This window comes from Suillus subaureus (genome assembly GCF_016647635.1).
Source record: "Suillus subaureus strain MN1 chromosome Unknown BJ212scaffold_18, whole genome shotgun sequence".
In the NCBI taxonomy this organism is placed as follows: Eukaryota; Fungi; Basidiomycota; class Agaricomycetes; order Boletales; family Suillaceae; genus Suillus; species Suillus subaureus.
In genome coordinates, this window is record NW_024538574.1 from 305,433 (window position 1) to 322,716 (window position 17,284).

The 17,284-nt window shown below is 47.7% G+C and overlaps 9 protein-coding genes across 9 annotated transcripts; 6 read left to right on the forward strand and 3 right to left on the reverse strand.

Moving 5' to 3' along the window:
* Positions 1-110: 110 nt before the first annotated feature.
* Positions 111-1,962, forward strand: BJ212DRAFT_1357443 (ClpP/crotonase-like domain-containing protein). The gene is made up of 7 exons (XM_041335772.1): positions 111-477; positions 531-571; positions 627-856; positions 906-1,064; positions 1,117-1,197; positions 1,261-1,326; positions 1,376-1,962. The coding sequence occupies exons 1-7, from the start codon at positions 304-306 to the stop codon at positions 1,483-1,485; spliced, it is 861 nt and encodes a 286-aa protein (XP_041192529.1). The 5' UTR covers positions 111-303; the 3' UTR covers positions 1,486-1,962.
* BJ212DRAFT_1577426 (uncharacterized protein) lies at positions 1,953-3,109 on the forward strand. Its single transcript, XM_041342194.1, has 4 exons — positions 1,953-2,020; positions 2,093-2,460; positions 2,515-2,771; positions 2,829-3,109. Exons 2-3 carry the CDS (start codon positions 2,143-2,145, stop codon positions 2,719-2,721), a joined length of 525 nt encoding a protein of 174 aa, XP_041192530.1. The 5' UTR covers positions 1,953-2,020; positions 2,093-2,142; the 3' UTR covers positions 2,722-2,771; positions 2,829-3,109.
* BJ212DRAFT_1272751 (uncharacterized protein) lies at positions 3,063-4,281 on the forward strand (the record flags this gene model as incomplete). Its single annotated transcript, XM_041331035.1, has 5 exons — positions 3,063-3,328; positions 3,380-3,465; positions 3,521-3,602; positions 3,719-3,735; positions 3,791-4,281. The coding sequence occupies 5 exons, from the start codon at positions 3,063-3,065 to the stop codon at positions 4,279-4,281; spliced, it is 942 nt and encodes a 313-aa protein (XP_041192531.1).
* A 445-nt stretch (positions 4,282-4,726) lies between these two features.
* BJ212DRAFT_1357448 (uncharacterized protein) lies at positions 4,727-5,565 on the reverse strand. The gene has a single exon (XM_041335773.1). It carries the CDS (start codon positions 5,199-5,201, stop codon positions 4,746-4,748), a length of 456 nt encoding a protein of 151 aa, XP_041192532.1. The 5' UTR covers positions 5,202-5,565; the 3' UTR covers positions 4,727-4,745.
* Positions 5,566-6,718: 1,153 nt separating this feature from the next.
* Positions 6,719-7,829, forward strand: BJ212DRAFT_1481373 (uncharacterized protein; the record flags this gene model as incomplete). The annotated part of the gene is made up of 8 exons (XM_041340243.1): positions 6,719-6,800; positions 6,901-6,985; positions 7,037-7,122; positions 7,178-7,239; positions 7,295-7,301; positions 7,361-7,393; positions 7,449-7,541; positions 7,576-7,829. 8 exons carry the CDS (start codon positions 6,719-6,721, stop codon positions 7,827-7,829), a joined length of 702 nt encoding a protein of 233 aa, XP_041192533.1.
* Positions 7,830-8,087: 258 nt separating this feature from the next.
* Positions 8,088-11,612, reverse strand: BJ212DRAFT_1505700 (exocyst complex component Sec10-like protein; the record flags this gene model as incomplete). The annotated part of the gene is made up of 15 exons (XM_041341620.1): positions 8,088-8,661; positions 8,719-8,781; positions 8,836-9,046; positions 9,101-9,336; positions 9,386-9,463; positions 9,519-9,805; positions 9,859-10,221; positions 10,272-10,446; positions 10,497-10,618; positions 10,671-10,769; positions 10,824-11,032; positions 11,081-11,150; positions 11,202-11,365; positions 11,420-11,495; positions 11,550-11,612. 15 exons carry the CDS (start codon positions 11,610-11,612, stop codon positions 8,241-8,243), a joined length of 2,637 nt encoding a protein of 878 aa, XP_041192534.1. The 3' UTR covers positions 8,088-8,240.
* A 103-nt stretch (positions 11,613-11,715) lies between these two features.
* BJ212DRAFT_228967 (rRNA processing/ribosome biogenesis-domain-containing protein) lies at positions 11,716-14,620 on the forward strand. Its single transcript, XM_041342702.1, has 10 exons — positions 11,716-12,061; positions 12,114-12,284; positions 12,337-12,613; positions 12,664-12,778; positions 12,825-12,912; positions 12,963-13,063; positions 13,114-13,191; positions 13,242-13,528; positions 13,576-13,829; positions 13,886-14,620. The coding sequence occupies exons 1-10, from the start codon at positions 11,777-11,779 to the stop codon at positions 14,438-14,440; spliced, it is 2,211 nt and encodes a 736-aa protein (XP_041192535.1). The 5' UTR covers positions 11,716-11,776; the 3' UTR covers positions 14,441-14,620.
* On the reverse strand, positions 14,501-15,464 carry BJ212DRAFT_1481376 (uncharacterized protein; the record flags this gene model as incomplete). Its single annotated transcript, XM_041340244.1, has 5 exons — positions 14,501-14,620; positions 14,669-14,790; positions 14,847-14,941; positions 14,989-15,068; positions 15,123-15,464. The coding sequence occupies 5 exons, from the start codon at positions 15,462-15,464 to the stop codon at positions 14,501-14,503; spliced, it is 759 nt and encodes a 252-aa protein (XP_041192536.1).
* Positions 15,465-15,497: 33 nt separating this feature from the next.
* On the forward strand, positions 15,498-17,155 carry BJ212DRAFT_1357472 (uncharacterized protein). Its single transcript, XM_041335774.1, has 3 exons — positions 15,498-16,159; positions 16,214-16,590; positions 16,643-17,155. Exons 1-3 carry the CDS (start codon positions 15,627-15,629, stop codon positions 16,867-16,869), a joined length of 1,137 nt encoding a protein of 378 aa, XP_041192537.1. The 5' UTR covers positions 15,498-15,626; the 3' UTR covers positions 16,870-17,155.
* Positions 17,156-17,284: the final 129 nt, after the last annotated feature.

Genomic DNA, 17,284 nt, shown 5'->3' on the forward strand with positions numbered 1-17,284 from the left:
GGCGGAGAGCTATAAACGACTGGTAGCACACCAACATGTTTACAAAACGCAACATCCAGATGGCGCATCTGAGTGATGCACAGTCGTCCGTCCATTATGGTAGGTACCACACATACCGGGGATAGACGGTCGCAGACTCGAGCAAGACTTCGCGGACTTCGAAATGCGTGTGGGGCAGCTAGCTAGACTCGTGACCGTTAACCAGGCTACTTGTGAAGGCTTCGAAGCTTGACGTGGACGTACAGTACCAGTGTGCACCATACCAAATTGGTCCAATTGAAATCACCTACACTCGGAACAAGCATGCTCTATGCTGGGAGAGTAATGACTATACAGCTGTCGCAACAATCGCGCAGACTCTTCTCAACACGGGCGCCGGAGGCTTTCCTCGAACCTCTCCAGTCTCACCTCGGTATAGCATGTCTGTCCTTCAACAGACCACAGGCAAAGAATGCTATATCAATGAAACTACTTCATGTGAAAGGATATCCAACTCCAATACCGTCATATGCGCTGAATTCACTCGTTAGGAATTTCGCGAATGTTTAGAAACCGCCAAGTACGACAAGAGGTTCATATCTCATATTGTCTAGTAATAGTGGACTAGACTGAATAGCTTGGCACAGCATCCGAGCGCTGATAATACGTTCCACTACCATGGGTTCCTTCTGCGCAGGCGCCGACCTTGCTGAGAGACGTACTATGTCTCAAATTCAAGTTGCGAAATTCCTTTCTGACTTGCGGGCCGCACTTGGTCAATTGGAAACCTTGCCTATGCCAACAATTGCTGCAATAGACGGTCCTGCATTAGGGGGAGGGTTAGAACTGAGTTTTGCCTGTGACTTGCGTGTGGCTGGTGAGTTCGGTCGCTGCATGAGGTGGAGTCTGCCTAATCTGTATTGAAGGACATGGTGTGACAAAGATAGGTCTTCCCGAGACGCGCCTCGGAATTATACCTGGAGCGGGCGGTACTCAACGTGCTGTCAGATTACTGGGCGTATCGAAAGCAAAGGCCCTGATTTTTACAGCTAGGATGCTGACAGCCCAAGAGGCACTTGAATGGGGTAGAAAAACCGTCTGAATTGTCTCCCTACGATGTCATCTGACGAGGCATAGGTGTAGTAGATTATGTATCATCTCCCTCTGCATCGGCCTTCGAAAGGGCAGTGGAATTGGCTCAGGAAATAACTAAAAGCGGTATGCACCACACCCTCACACCCCCCAGGCAACCCCATTCTCAATGTCTTTATTCTTGAACAGCCCCATTAGCGCTTCGAGCTGCAAAGCAAGCAATTTCACGTGCAGCTGACCTCTCTTTGGAATCAGGTATTTAGCGTTGTATTTAGCGTTGTAGTTGTTGACATATGAGGAACAGGTCTTGACTTAGAGAGAGCATCATATGAAGTTCTTCTACCCACGAAAGATCGGTTGGAGGCTTTAGAGGCATTCAAGGAAAAACGACAACCTGTTTTTAAAGGGGAATAGTCTTCTACCTCTGATTTGGAGTATGCTGTCATAGTACAACGAATCAAGACAGGGTCACGCATAATGTTCGCGCACCCATCATCTATACATCTACCGCGCCTCCGTTTTCATTATCGGCGGCCACGATACTCCCCTATTTCATAACGCCTGGGGTAGAGTTTCTGTATCTTGGGAAGTTTTTCGACATCCTTGCTGGCGCGTCACTATGTGGCCATACTGCTACCGTCACAACGTCTTCCCACCGGCCTCCGCTGCCGCGGATGTTGCGGGATTGTAGTCGGCGTTCTGATGCTGGCACAGGTGGTTCGCTGATCTACTGGGTATTCCATTTTCTTGAGGATGTCTTTGAACGATCGTCCAGGACAAGGCAAAGCAAATCACCCGAATACTACTCGTATTCCTATGTTGGCGAAGAAACATCTTTGGTATCACTGACGGGTAGCTCTCATATTGGTTACCCTTACCATCACTTGTTCAAGATAGCAACTGAGCTAGTGAAAATACAACATCCATATGAAAACGCAGCGCAACTCCAGTAAGTGCTGTTGCAAGATATTTACTGTCAATGATGGCCATCAAGGGTATAATACTCACACTGATTTTCAAGACGTGGCACAGCGATGATCCGCGCAGCGGTTGCCATTTTGGCGATGGCAAATGAATCTACCCCACAACCGGAAGCTTCGTGAGTGGTCATCATGGTGGATGTCCAGTATTCACGCAGTGCGCGAGCTAGTTGCCGCCACGTCACGTATGCATGAGAAGCTGCAGCTTATCACTTCTATGAATCGAACACCGAAGGATGTTGACGATTGTATTCGGTGCGCATCTGCCAATGGGAAAACGGATACCAAGTCGAATTTCATACTTCCACGAATATATACGGTCATCCACCAGCATGTCAATGACATGTCATTGCCTATATTGGACTCATCCCAGCGCTGCATCCGATGTTCGATCGCCTTACGAACGAAGGTAAGGCTGACGAGTCTCTGCGACCTTTTGCATCCACTCACGTATCTATGACAGCTCTCCCTGACGAGCCCTCCCCTTACGAGGGTCTATCGTTGCCTGCATACAGCCCGTTTGCAGACGAGATTGGCACCGTTTTCAGCGCAATGCTCAGGAGAAGCCATAACGCAGAGATTACTGCAAAGACGAATTTGCGATTCCCGACAGCAGAGCTGGCTGGCGGCCGCATCATCATATGGTGACTATATAGGCTATGATTGGTAGAAAGGAATCTGTCTAATGTCCAGACATCGCCATGCTCGTTGACACAAATGGTACATTTTGTCTGGTTCCAATGACGACATGACACATGACGTACAGGCTGTACTCAGGTTTATTCAATGCGCATCATCAAAAGACTAACTAATCTCCTTTGGAAATGACCGGACCGGCTCTTAGTTCAAAAGACAAGCATAGCTAGATACCCGAACATTCAAACTCTCATATATTCTGATACCCATCCGAAACATTACAGTACTATATCCTCCTCATGTTAAGCCAAAAAGTCTGGTTGATTACTGGTATGCTTTCCCGTTTATAATGAATTGTTACATTCATCCCATTTCATGACAGGGACATCCTCTGGTTTTGGTCGTCGTCTTACAGGCCTTGCACTTGCAAGAGGCGATCGCGTTATCGCGACAGCTCGTACACTGAGCAAAATTCAGCATTTCCCAAAGCACCCAAACCTTCATCTTATGCAGCTTGATGTCAATGCCGGCACGAAGGAAATTAAAGCGCGAATAGATCACGCTGCTCGTGTATGGAATGGTATCGATGTATTGGTGAATAATGCAGGTTACGGGTTGCCTGCACTTCTTGAAGAAGGAGGGTATGCACACCAATCCGCGCATGCTCTGCATATCGTTTATGTTCATTACAGTGCCTCGCTTATGTTTCGTCAGTTTCAAACTAATTTTTTCGGGGTGGTCAATGTTTGCAATGCAGTACTACCCTACATGAGAAAGAGTGAGTGCATCTCGCAAAAATCCAAATTTCTTTCTTACTGAATGACATTCTCAAGAACGCAATGGCACAGTTGTGGTCATCGGCAGTAGGAGTGCATGGAAGCCGGAAAGAGTTAGAGTAAATAATTTTAGCTCGCTGTATCCAACTCGCTGAAGCTCACTATCACCCGCAGGGCCTTGGTAACCACGATGTCTTGGCGAGTGAAAATCATAATTCACTCACTCGTATACTTTCCAGGGTTTTATGCTGCAAGCAAAGCTGCTGTGCATGGTGAGTAAACCTCTGACCTAGAAGATTCCAGAAAAAGCTAACTTTGTTTCACTAGCAATGAGTGAATCATTGGCATTGGAGCTGGAGCCATTCAATATCCGGGTATTGCTCGTGGAGCCAGGGTCATTCCGCACCGAGGGTATCCTTGGTTATCCGTGGGACTGCTCCAACCCTATCCCAGATTATGACGAGCAGCGTGCTGTTGGCCGTGTGAACTTCTCTAAGACTGCTGGGAAGCAACCAGGCGACCCGGACAAGGCTATGGAGATTGTTGTAGATGTTGTGAAGGGGGAAGGCTGCGCCGCAGGCAGGGAATGGCCACTGTATCTTGTACTGGGCAAGGATGCAGAGGCCGATATTAGAAACAAGTGCGCCAAGGTTCTGAAGCACCTTGACGACTGGAATGACGTTATCAGAGGTGTTGATGTTGTATGGCTCGTACAATTTCGCACCACCGTATACTTAGACTCAACCCTTCACAGGCCCCCGGAAGCCCCTGCCAGTGTACACCCGCCCGACCAACTGAAAACGGCCTTGAAAATGTGAAATTTTTGGCTTTGTGTGATGTCACACTAGTTTAACGGAGGCAGAACCGATTAGTCTGGTGGTGGTGGTGGTGGAACGGACTAATCGTGTCGGACAGAGTGCACTTGCGTGCAACGTTGACGTTGTAATGAGGGAAGAGGTGACGTGGGTGGATTTGTTGTGAAGTAGTTTACAACAATCGAAAGGTGTGTGAGAGAACGGGTGTGAAGACGAGATCCGAAAGGTGTGGTTTGGACTATGAAGGCTTCGCCTTCGTAGTCGGGGGAAGGTCTAGACCGCGGCAGGGAACGCAATCTGGAAGGTTTTCTAGTCCGACGGTTTTGGAAGTTGAGAGAACAGAAAAGCTGAACGTGGAAGAGCCAAACCTTCTGAGTGTGAAAAAGTCAGTCTCGAAGTGCGGGTTGATGGGACCACGACTCAGAAGAGGAAAATGAGACCTAGGAGGAGACAATGAAGTATGACATTCACAGTAGAGAGGTACATAATACATCCAGTGAGCAAGAGTGGGGATTATATGCGAGATGAAGCATGAGTGTGGAAATCGTGCATGACGGATTGTAAGCGAGTGATAGCAATTGGAGAATCAATGGCTGTGGAGATGAACAGGGGCAAAATTGGCCAATAGTCGAGGAACGCGTGACTTCCAGCGTCCTTGCGTAGCAACCAAGTCCGGATGAACCCCCTCGAGAAGCAATTCCGTGGCACCACCAATGCAGAATGCGAGTTTCAAATGAAAAGAAAGAGGCGTGAAAAGGTATGTTTAGATGACTTTCGAGATGGAGAACGAGGGCTGCGAGCGGACACGTGGGGTGACTGCGTTCGGTGACGCTAATATTATCAGTGTCCTCTGTGCCAGTGGTTTTCATCCAAGGAATGTGGACAGTGGTGCGACATGCGTTGTGCGAGTCATATACCGACATCGGTAAAATGGACGAGAGACGTGTTTGATTGAGTCAAAAATGTTGGGGCTGTAACTAATAATTCCCCAAGAGTCCCAGTGTTGGTAGTTGATTCCTACGTCGGTCCAATCCTATTGTCACTGAATGATTAACGGAAGAAGACAGAAAAGTCGATGGATTCTGGAGCTTAAAGTATGTTGAGCTGGCACCGTGACTGGCTAATTCTTGTTAACCTTAGGGATGGCGCAGTTGTCAGTGCAAATGTCGAGATGCGTCAGACCGCTGGGATGACTCATAAATTGCTGGTCGATAACATGGCGCAACGCAGACGCGTTTACAGCAATGTTTTCTACTGTGCCGTTGCACGTCGAGTCTGTCTTCCTCGCTTGGGTCTGAATTGGCCTGTAAGCTCATCGCTTACTACAGGCTTATCTTATCACACGTCATGTGATTCATCCCCTTAGATTTTCAGACTACAACGCTCAAAGAATCCACAGTTTCGTCCTGTTATTCTCGCCTGATTCGTTTAGTGTTCCTCGCCATTTCCCGGGCAAGGTTCCACTGTCGTCACACTACTGAACCAGCCCCTGTTTTCTGCCCACCGTGTTGTTGATCATTTTACACCCCCCTGATCGTTCGTAACCTGTTCTCACTGCTCGCATCTCCCGTTTCATAAACGCACTCCCGTTCTCAGTTTTTCCGTAGCTAGTTCTCCTGACTCGTTGTGTACATTTATATATCTCAATTGTCATCACGGGCTAAGGTTTGCCCATCGTGATAGACCGTTTCTGATTTCCACAGACTCTGCCGGTTACATCGGACCATTTTGCTGCCGTCACAAATCCCGCGAATGCTCAGCGCTGCAGCGTTAACGTTCTTAAGCATCTTATTTACTCAGCTCCAACAGATCAGTAACGGATGTCACAAAGTGTCAGCATCAGTAGTTCACTCAGTACCGTAGGTCAGTCGTTGCCAGCATGCAGCTCGCTTGCAGATGGCATTGGAGCATCGTTTTCAGCGCAATGCTCAAGGAGAAGCCACAATGTAGAGATTACTGCAAAGGCGAACCCGACAGCAGAGCTGTCCGGGCCGGGCCGACGACAACGCGATTGTTTAGAGTTATTTAGGTTATGCAGTTATGATTGGCGGAAAGGAGTCTGTAAGCTAACGTTCCACTGCGGTCACTGGAGATCATGAACAGGTTCTCGACTCTGGTCTCTAAACATGGCCATGCTCGTTGACACAACTGGTCCATTTTGTCTGGTTCCAATGACGGCATGACACATGTACAGGCTGTACCCAGGCTTATTCCATGCCCTTGGCACGCATTATCTAAAGACTGATGTATCTCCTTTGGAAATGATCGGACCGACTCTTGGTTCAAAAGACGAGTGGCTGCCAGTGAGTACCTGAACATTCTCATATATTCCAGTACCCATCAGCATTCTAGTACTATATCCTCATGTTAGGCCAAAAAATCTGGTTGATCACTGGTATGCTTTCTCGTTCACAATGAATTGTTACATTTATCCCATTTCATGACAGGGACATCCTCTGGTTTTGGTCGTCGTCTTACAGGCCTTGCACTTGCAAGAGGCGATCGCGTTATCGCGACAGCTCGTACACTGAGCAAAATTCAGCACTTTCCCAAAGCACCCAAACCTTCATCTTATGCAGCTTGATGTCAATGCTGGCACAAAGGAAATTAAAGCGTGAATAGATCACGCTGCTCGCGTATGGAATGGTATTGATGTATTGGTGAATAATGCAGGCTACGGCTTGCCTGCACTTCTTGAAGAAGGAGGGTATGCACACCAACCTGCGCATGCTCTGCATATCGTTTATTTTTATTACAGTGCCTCGCTTATGCTCCGCCAGTTTCAAACTAATTTTTTCGGGGTGGTCAACATTTGCAATGCAGTATTACCCTACATGAGAAAGAGTGAGCGCTTTTCGCAAATATTCAAATCTCTTGTTCGCTGAAGGACATTCTCAAGAACGCAATGGCACAGTTGTGGTCATCGGCAGTAGGAGTGCATGGAAGCCGGAAAGAGTTAGAGTAAATAATTTTAGCTCGCTGTATCCAACTCTCTGAAGCTCACTATCACCCGTAGGGCCTTGGTAACCACGATGTCTTGGCGAGTGAAAATCATAATTCACTCACTCAGTATACTTTCCAGGGTTTTATGCTGCAAGCAAAGCTGCTGTGCATGGTGAGTAAACCGCTGACCTAAAATATTCCGGAAAAAGCTAACTTGGCTTCACTAGCAATGAGTGAATCATTGGCATTGGAGTTGGAGCCATTCAATATCCGGGTATTGCTCGTGGAGCCAGGGTCATTCCGCACCGAGGGCATCCTTGGTTACTCGTGGGACTGCTCCAATCCGTATCCCAGATTATGACGAGCAGCGTGCTGTTGGCCGTGTGAACTTCTCTAAGACTGCTGGGAAGCAACCAGGCGACCCGGACAAGGCTATGGAGATCGTTGTAGATGTGGTGAAGGGAGAGGGCTGCGCCGCAGGTCGAGAATGGCCACTGTATCTTGTACTGGGCAAGGATGCAGAGGCCGATATTAGAAACAAGTGCGCCAAGGTTCTGAAGCACCTTGACGACTGGAATGACGTTATCAGAGGTGTTGATGTGGTATGACTCGTACAATTTCGCACCACTACTTAGACTGAACACTTCACTATCCATATTCTGCCCCTTGGAGATGATGTACAGTTGGTCGGATGCGATTTGATGTATCACCATCAGACGAGCATATTAAAATATGATTCTCGACGTCACTCTCATACGTACTCGTCCTTTTCTTTTACATAGGCAATCACTCGTTACACGCCTCATACGTGTTCACCTTTGATTCTCTGTCTCAATCAACGTATTAATTCCTCTCCCCATTGGATAATCCCCTCGGTCTTCTGATCCCAGACTGAGGTGAGCTCTCTTATTTACGGTTCCAGGTACACCGTGACTTTCCTGACTATTGCCCTACCTAGTCCCTGTTCCTAGTCCGAGCCTCATCATTTGTAAGACAGCAGAGATACACTACGCACAGAACTAAGCACTATTATTGTTCAATCCACGTCCGCCTATGGAGAAGCTCCCGGTGAACCCACTGGGGATACTCATGGAAATACCATCGCCGAGTTTAAGACCTTCAAGATCCTTCACCATCGTGCCCAACTTTGCCATCTTGAATCGATCTTTAGGGCCTCTGGAAGCATTATCTGTTGCAACATCCTCCGCATCGACATTCTCGTTGAAGCGGGTCTCGAACTGGCCCCAGTCACTTCGTTGCGCAAGGTAAGGCTTAAGCAAGGCGGAATCGATGCGCCCGAGGTAATTTTCTGTGATATAAGACCTGAGGATCTCAGGGCGCACGAGAAAGACATTGCCGAGTTGTCTGATGAACTCGAATCGTTCGTGGAGAGTGGGTATATTGAAGGATGCCACAATATCCTGATACGATTTGAGGTCTCTGTAAGAAGAATTGATTTTGGTGACGAGGGAACGTGATAATGGTAAAGACCCTTACTTAGCAAGCATCAAACCTCCTGTCGCACTAACAGGATATCTGCGGAGATGATCAAGTAGTAGACTAAGAAACCTGATGAACATCAGCATAGGTGACTTCCAAACGACTGCAACAAACCTGTGGAAGGAGACACCTATTTCGGTGAGAAAAGTCTCCCGGTTCTTGCCACTAATACTCTGTATTGCTGCATCTCTCACTTTCTCGAGTATATCACAACAAGCTACGCAAGGTTCTGTGTTGACACGAGCAAATGAGAGGTCGTCATTCCGTGGTTTGAAGTCATTCTTCTTTTGTTTCGAGAGCTGCAGAGAAAGCCAAGTTATGATAGCTAGAAGTTGCATGGAGGTCAACACGGATTGACAGGCAATGTGGAAGGACTTGCCATCTGTGATACGGTGTATCAGCGTATTTGCCGCTCCTTCAATTCTGCTGACGGTCTGGTTGTTGAAGATGAACATTTCACGCCGAACAGTGACGGATGACGCTGCTAGCGGAAACAGTGCCATGTTCGTATATTGTTGCCACAGATGGCATATGAGGTCTACTGAGCGTAACACTTCGAGTGGCTGTAAACTTGGCTCGAGCTTCGGGTCAGCAACTTCAAGACGAGCGATCGCTCTATGCAATGGGTTTAGATGCGCCATCGTATAGTCTGTGAAGCACGTACGATTCTATTGCAGTCTCCAGATATGCGGCGCCGATGGCTTCCGCTAACACTCTTAGGAGGATAAATGTATTCTTGGGGCTGCAGGAATGCAAGTGAGGTCAGGTCAGCATCATGTCGTGCAAGCGGGACTGACACATCATTTTGAGATGTGAGCTCAACACATCTCCCAACAGCTTCCGCATGCCACTTGAGCATCTTCTCCGCAACGTCAATGTTCAGTAAACCGTCTTCTTCTCGTACGGTATCTTCCGAGCTCTTTTCCTGCATTCTTTCTGAGCTTATCCCTCCATACCGCATGATCAACGCTGCAGCCTGTGCGGATGTGCTTGAACTACCAGATGTTGTAGTGTTCGCGGCAGCAGCTCCAAGCCTGTCCACCATCCGATCAAACATCGAGGACTTCACTTTCTGCATTCTCATCTGCATTGCAATAAGGAATTACGTTCTGCGGTAAAGACATCTAACATGCTTACATGATATCGAGTAAAATTCGCAAGAAGTCCTGCATAAAGCTCGCCAAGACTCTTGCTCTCTCTGTCAAGATATTTCTGGCCCTCAATATATGGCACAAACAGTTCTGCCATCGCATTTTCTAGCATGGCGCTCACAACGGATGTCGTCGACGTTCCGGAAACCGTCACTGCACCGGAGAGAACCCTACGGAACTCTGATATTTCCAGAGATGATTTGCTAGGTGTCATAGATGGAAGCTCGTGAGCTTTCAGGTCTTCTACGAGGTTGGATGTCTGGTTATGGACCAATTGTAAGATCCGTAGGTAGGCCAAATCAGAGAGAGAAGAGCCTTTTGTCAAGAGCTGCTCCATGTATTGTTGGATCTGCAGAAAATCAGACACTGTCGTTGTTATGTAAATATCCGTTGCCTCACAGACTGAGCAAAAACACGCTGCAGGAAAACTTGCATGACAAATGGTGGGTTTGGGAATACTGCCTGAACTATCTGTGATTCCTGGGCAACAGTTGCTCGTATTTCTCCGAACAACTCTGCGAGGCCCGATTCTGTTTTAGGTGGGCTTTCGTCTGGTTTGGAAACGGTATTCCACCTTGCGCGAAATTGTAAGAAGAAACGTTCTGCAGGCAACGGAGAACGTACAGTAGGTCGTCACTGTGGTTCGCAGTGTCACGAACCTTATTCATGAAGAAATCGTGTTGATTGACATAGATCTGAACGCAAGATGCGCCACCATTGAAATCTAATAATGTCTGTGCGCAGTGCTTGACAGAATATCAGAAATATCATAATATAAACGAAGACAAAGAAACACACATGCATCAACTTTGGGTCTCCTTTTCGGTAGCATCGGTCAAAGAGGTATATCATGTCTTTTTCAAATTTCTCGCAGTATTTATCGATGTTCTCTCGGGTCTGAGTGTCTGTTATGCCACTAGATGGAGGACAAGGACAGCAAAAAAAAAATACCTTATCTCCACTGGGAAGATCCACTTCTCGAGCCACAGTTGTGAGTCGGCGCAATATAACGGCAACTTGACTTCGACCTTCTCGGCCTTCTTTCTTCAAAGCATCCAAACGTGAAGTATCACCACGCGAAAATTGGTTATAGTAATTGATAAGGTCGTGGGCAGCCTGGGCTCTCTGGCGTTCAACGTGAATAGATTCCAGTTGTTCACCTGACGCTGACAGTTAACAAGAGTATTGGGAACATTGGTACAAGCCACCTATTCGGACTGCAGTGCGTCCAACTTCGTTCATCTTGCTTTCCATTGTCGAAAAGGATGATCCAACGGCCTGAGCTTGGTAGTCAACCAAGGCAGCCTACAGCTGCGCATAGAGACATACCTCAAACCCTCGATTCAGGTCTGCCATCTTCTTCGAGTACTCCCTTTCTGCCACTCGGACACTCTTTTCCATCTGTTCCGTCTTAGCCTGGACATCCTTGCGCACACTGATCAATTTGTCTACAACTGCTTCAAATGTTCGTATAAATGGCTTGGGATCGAATGCTAGACAAAGCACAAAGTGAGACATCGTTATAAGAAGAGTATACCCACGCGTACGCCCAGAGCTTGCCTTCGATTGCGTGATCAATCTCTCAGATATGGATCCAACAAATTCTTTAACATCGAATTTGCCCTACTCAACATCGACCATCAGTCAGCAGCGTGTAGTGTAAACAATGTGATGCACCTCAAAATTGTTGAGATGTAGTTGTTCCTCGGTGGCCGGGTCGAGGTCGCCGAAATGCTGCATGTTGCAACCTGTATCAGGACGTTGACTAGCCGACGCGTAATAGAACCTGTTTACTATTGTTGAAAACTAAAGCTCCAGCCCAAATTTAGTAATACAATCTTTTCAAAGTCTTAGTCGTTGGTATCAAGCCTCAGGCTTTGCTCGCTCTTTCCATATCACGAGCAATGACTTCTCATCCGTTGAAGTCACTGCTCCAGCTACAGTTAGCCTCGGACGCTTCTTCAGTTTTGTACCTGTCATCTGTGCTGTCAACTCTATCAGAGCACTCCTTGTCGCCTTCCCCTCATCTTCAGAAATGGACATCCCGGGTGACTTCCTTGATTCATTCAAAAGATCCTGGAGCTCGATGGGCTGGCATATGCATTGCATATCGTACTTCATCGCTATCAAAGTCCACGATGACAGAGTTTGCGCAGAGCTGGGCAGGACTCGCGCTGTCCATCCTTACAGTTTGTGAGATGCGTCTATCCTGATACTCAGATACCTAACATGTCACTCAAGAAACCTGAACCTCTACCGCTGCTCAAAGCTTCGATAAGATATCTTCGGCATGTCCTCAGTGCAGCAACTGACGTGCCAGAGCTCCAAAGGCAACTAGCCACTCCTACCGTTCCAAAATTTAGCCAGGCGCTGGTATCTATCGTCGAAAAGGCTGCAGATTACGAGCTCAAAGTTTGTGATTGACATTCATAAAACTGACAGGAGTCTGAATGCAAGATGTCAGGCTCTAGCGATGGACACATTGAGGGATATGGTTCTTCTGTATCCTTCGTTGAATCGAGCCTCGAGTTCCTCTATTACAAACATGTGTCATCAAATCCTTAACGGATCTGCACCGCAACGCACGAATAAATTGCTGCTGCATAATGCGGCGGGCCTATATGCTGTTCTTCATTACACCGGGGGCAAGGTCGGGGCCGCAAATTTGTGGAAGAAGTCTGTAGATGAGACCCTTCAGTGTCTCTGGGCTGCGTCGATGGGTCTCAGAACTACATTTCCAGGCAAGATTCTGGTATCTGGTCTATCAACCTCTTATTGATATCTCACACAGTGAAGAACAGCTCCCTACCCTCCAGTGGACTAACATGTGATGATCCAGTGCTAGCTGTCGCCCTCAATCTTGACAGATTGCAATGCAGCGCTGCAGCGCTTTGCAGTTTACTGAGGTGAATTCGTTGAACGGAATGGCAGAATATACTTATACGAGTGCAGGACGACCGTTCAAAGACCAGTCCAAGTGCCTATAGGACATATAATGGAGTTCTGTCTATTCCTGCTAGCTTGTACCCCTGATGAAGAGGTATCATTTTGTAATTTTTTATGCGGGCACTTTTTCAACCAATTTGCCAGAAAGAAGGCCACGTTGATGCAACAGTCAGAGCCTTGGAGCTTGCTGTTGTGCCCGAACTGCAGAATTCTGCATGTGATCTGCTCTGTTGCTTGGCAAAAACGTCAGTAGAAACGCAATTTTACTGTGTCCTGAATAACGCCCTTGATCCAGCGTTCAGTATCGACTGACACCGTACGTGTCCCGGCTGGTTGTTATGATAACATACCATCTCGAACAAAATCCTCTACCGTACGTCGCTAAGACCTCAACCCTGAAGGATTGACCTACGTATGTTGTAGAGAGCGACGATGTGCATTGCTCCAGTGCATCCAAACTCTACTGAGCAATAGCTTCCCTCCCACCAGCGAGCTTAGCTCCACGAGGCTTGTCAAAGCCATCATGCTTTCTCTCATGCCGGTGCTGTCGACTCAGTGTGATTCACACACAGGTGAAACGGGTTCCGGACAGAACAAAAAAGGCAGGAAGCGCAGACGAGATTATGAAGACGACGAGGTGTTTAAACTATCAAAAGACGTCATTTGTTCATCGACCGCCGAGGAAAAGGTTATTCTTTGTGCTCTAGACAGTGAGTTCAGGTCAAGACCAGCCAAGTGATCGCTAATTGTCCTCTAGCTCTGCAAGTTACTATGCGAGGCGCTGAGTTGCAACCCGCCATCCGTTCTCTAGCTTGCCGTGTCATGTTATCCTTGTCACTGTCATTGACAGCCATGCCACGTTCCTCTTTGTCTCGAGACGTTCATCTCCACAGTTTAGTACATGCAAAAGTGAATGGCATGTGTTTGGAGCTTGCTCGAGGGACGACGAGTGCGATGAGCAGAAGCCTTGGCTTGGTTCTCAGATCAACTGCGACGGAGGGCAATGAATATGTAGGCAATGCTTATCTTTTTCTGTTCTATCAACATGACAACCGGTTTGCTTGCAGACAATGCAAACAAAACTCCAATTACAACAAGAAGTTGACCTTCTTCTCCATCCTCGCGGTCCACCATTAGTCCGCCCGCTGCCTCATGTGGAAGCGCTATCCCTATTCCGCGCAGAGGAAAGCAACGAAGAGCTTGCTGCTCGTACATCACTTGCCTTGGCTGCAACATATGATGCAAATGTCATGAATTTCATGGCAGATCCTACCATAGCGACCCCGACACCCGAACCTGCTCCTCAGTCCGTACCGACGCATTTACCCATGCCGACACCACCAAACATCACAGCTCCTGGACCAATCTCGATATCATCTCCGGTGCCCGCCAATCAGAAAATGACATCCTCAATCACGACAGTACCAGCGAAGGATTCTGCCGACATTTCTTCAGCGATGTCAAGTCGACAACCAACAGAATCTCTGCTGCTGCCATCTTCCAGTCAGATGGAACTTGCTCCTTTTGTGGTTGAGCCTCGAGTTATCCCGATGGTAGTAGACGATGACGAGGAAGAGGAAGGAATACCGACTATTGATATGGAGTCGGACTCAGATGGTTGATAGTGTGATATACGTGGGGTACGGTCTTGCATTCACTTGTAACCCGTTGAACGAGTACCATCAAAAATTACTTCTCCTCCGCTTTGGGTGTGATGGCTGACAACGTTTGGCATGAGTCTCATCTTCAGAATCATGGCCTGCGAAAGAGAGTAATCCTGGTCCTTGAGAAATGGAATGCAGCTGATGAAGGTGAGTTCTCAGGTTGGGTAGAATCAGACAACACCCTACCTTGTGCAAAAACTCGCTTGCGACAATATTATGGGGATCCAATGCCTTTGCATGTTCAAGAAAGATCTGAGCGCGACTCAGAGAGTTGCTATCATAGGTGGTTCCTTCGACCTCATTAGCGCCTGGAGCAAGGGCCTGAGACCGATACGCCAGAATGATCGATACTTTGAAAACTAACCAGCTGATTCTGGAAGCTGAGCTATGAAAATACACAGCAAGCCTGCATAGACGTGGAGCACTGGATTGTCACGATAAGGGAATGAAGGAAGGTAACTGCTACAACATCAGAACCTGAGTTTTCGATGGAGAAAGGCACGTACAACTCAAGCTCATCGAGTGCGTCTCTGTATTTGCCAGCAAGAATATAGTGCTGGACCAATTCAACGAGAATGCGTTCTCGCTGGGACGTAATTTAACTTCGTCGCGATTGTAAGGACCGCAAATTGAAACATACCTCCTCCGGAAGTTGGAGTAACATTGCCCGTAGAAAATCTATTTTGTGTGGATTGCTCTCCATGACACGGACATCATTTTCGAGCAAGGTGATGCCCAGCATCCACATTGATTTCCAATTTATTTCTTTGCATCTGGCTAGGATGGACCAAGCACGTCTGGCACGGGGAAGGTCGTCTCGCTGTACGCAGAGATTCACGATATCATAGAGGCGCTGCAACTGTATTTGACGCGCATTGGGCATTTTCTTTTCATTCGGAAAAGCGAACAGGAACTGATGATCATTATTGTAAGGCCTTTCAAAGACGAAAGCAGGAGGCTCTGGCTCGAAGTTGGAAGTCATGGCAAGGAGCAAATTTGATATTCAGACCTTCCAGCGTCACGTTAGTCCATCATGATTTTTAAAGACCTTCTGGTAACAACATCCACCTGGCGTTACACCGACTAAACTAGTTTGAGGCCAAATCCATCGATCGCTGAACAGCACAATTTGTAGCTGAAGCGCATGATGGATGAAGATTTGACGTTTGGAGCCTCAGTCTGGGGTACTACACTTGATGACCCAATTGCAACACGCCTCGCAAATATCACATCTTTCGCTTCACCTGAATCGCCTGTGCCGCCATCTCCCGCACCTTCTCAAGACCGACTAGACGATTACGACGACTTTCATACGCCACCGCAAACGCAGAACCCATCTATTGCACAGGAAGATGATTTTGGTGACTTTGGGGATTTTGGAGAAGCGGAGGGCCTGGAGGGCGGTAGGGATTTCAGACACGATACAGATTTCGGGCAGGATGGAGATTTTGGGGATTTCTCAGAAGATGTCACGTTTCATGAAGAGCCAATACCGGGTCCATCTCATACTGCCTGGGAGCCGTTCAGATTAACCACCTCACCTTCCGGAGAAGACCTGGAGAGACAGATCAACCGCATCTTGGATCCCGTATGGATTCGGGATATCTCTTCGATGACCACAGATGAAGACATCAGACAGGCAGAGGGTGTCAGCCAGATATTGGTCACACCTGAAAGGTTCGTTGTCTCTGAAATATTTCCCTTCAGATGCTAAAGCTCTAGGTTATAAAGTCGTGGATTATATACCATGCTGATGGATTCTCCGCCTCTCATGGAGCCCATCAACTGGACGCGCTCACGTATTCGACAGCAACATTTAATTGCTCTTGGACTACCTGTGAACTTGGATGAAATATTACCGCACGCAAGTGGCAAGCCCCTTCCTCCACTACATATATCAACGCGACCGATGTCTGCACCCCCGGGGCCCCGCAATGGTCCACTGCAGAGTGCCCCATCGTCTAGAACCAATTCTCGCGCAGGGACGCCTCGAATGGGCACCCCACAACCGTCTACGCGGGCAGGACCAATCATATCACAGCTCGGTATTGGACCCAAACCCCAACTAGATGACAACAAAGTAGAGGAACTACTCAAGCTTGATACAAGTGTGTTTATTTCCTCTAGTTGTGATCTGACCGATGATATGTCGCCAAGCAGATCAATTAACCCTCTTACCCTTGGCAAAACTTGAACGGTGTCTGGTAGATCTCCGGACAGAGACAACCAATGCCTCATCTCTACTTACACACCTTCTACAAACTCGCGATGCTCTCCAGCAGGACTCGGAGACCTACAACAAGTTGATCGCAGAGCTAGTAAGCGAGGCGCAGAAGAATAGTGGTCAAAGCCGAACAGGTTTCAAGCGTAGCGGTACCATGCGTTAATGTATTTATCGCACTTTCATATTCTGCACCGTGCTGTCAAGAATGGCGTCTTGAGCTTTCCGTTATGGAGTGTTCTGGAGTTTCGCATTGACCTCTGTTGACATCTCTGTCCAGTGTCCGGGTCTTGCCGCGACAACCGGAAATAAAACATTTCTCAACACACAAAGTTACTACACACAACAGAACGATATGGCTCGGTCTACCACCTTTATGTGATTCTTCCAGCCTCGCTGAAGCCTCATCGATGGACACTCCTGTGGTGGTTGGCTCAATGCGACCGAGGATTACTTGAAAGCTAAAGGTGGGGAGGTTACTACATCATTTTCCTGACTGTCAGATTCACTCCTTCCTTAGCTTGCACGTATTCTTCTGACTTCTGGCCATGGCCCCATTAACACTTTTCGTTTGGTGGTGA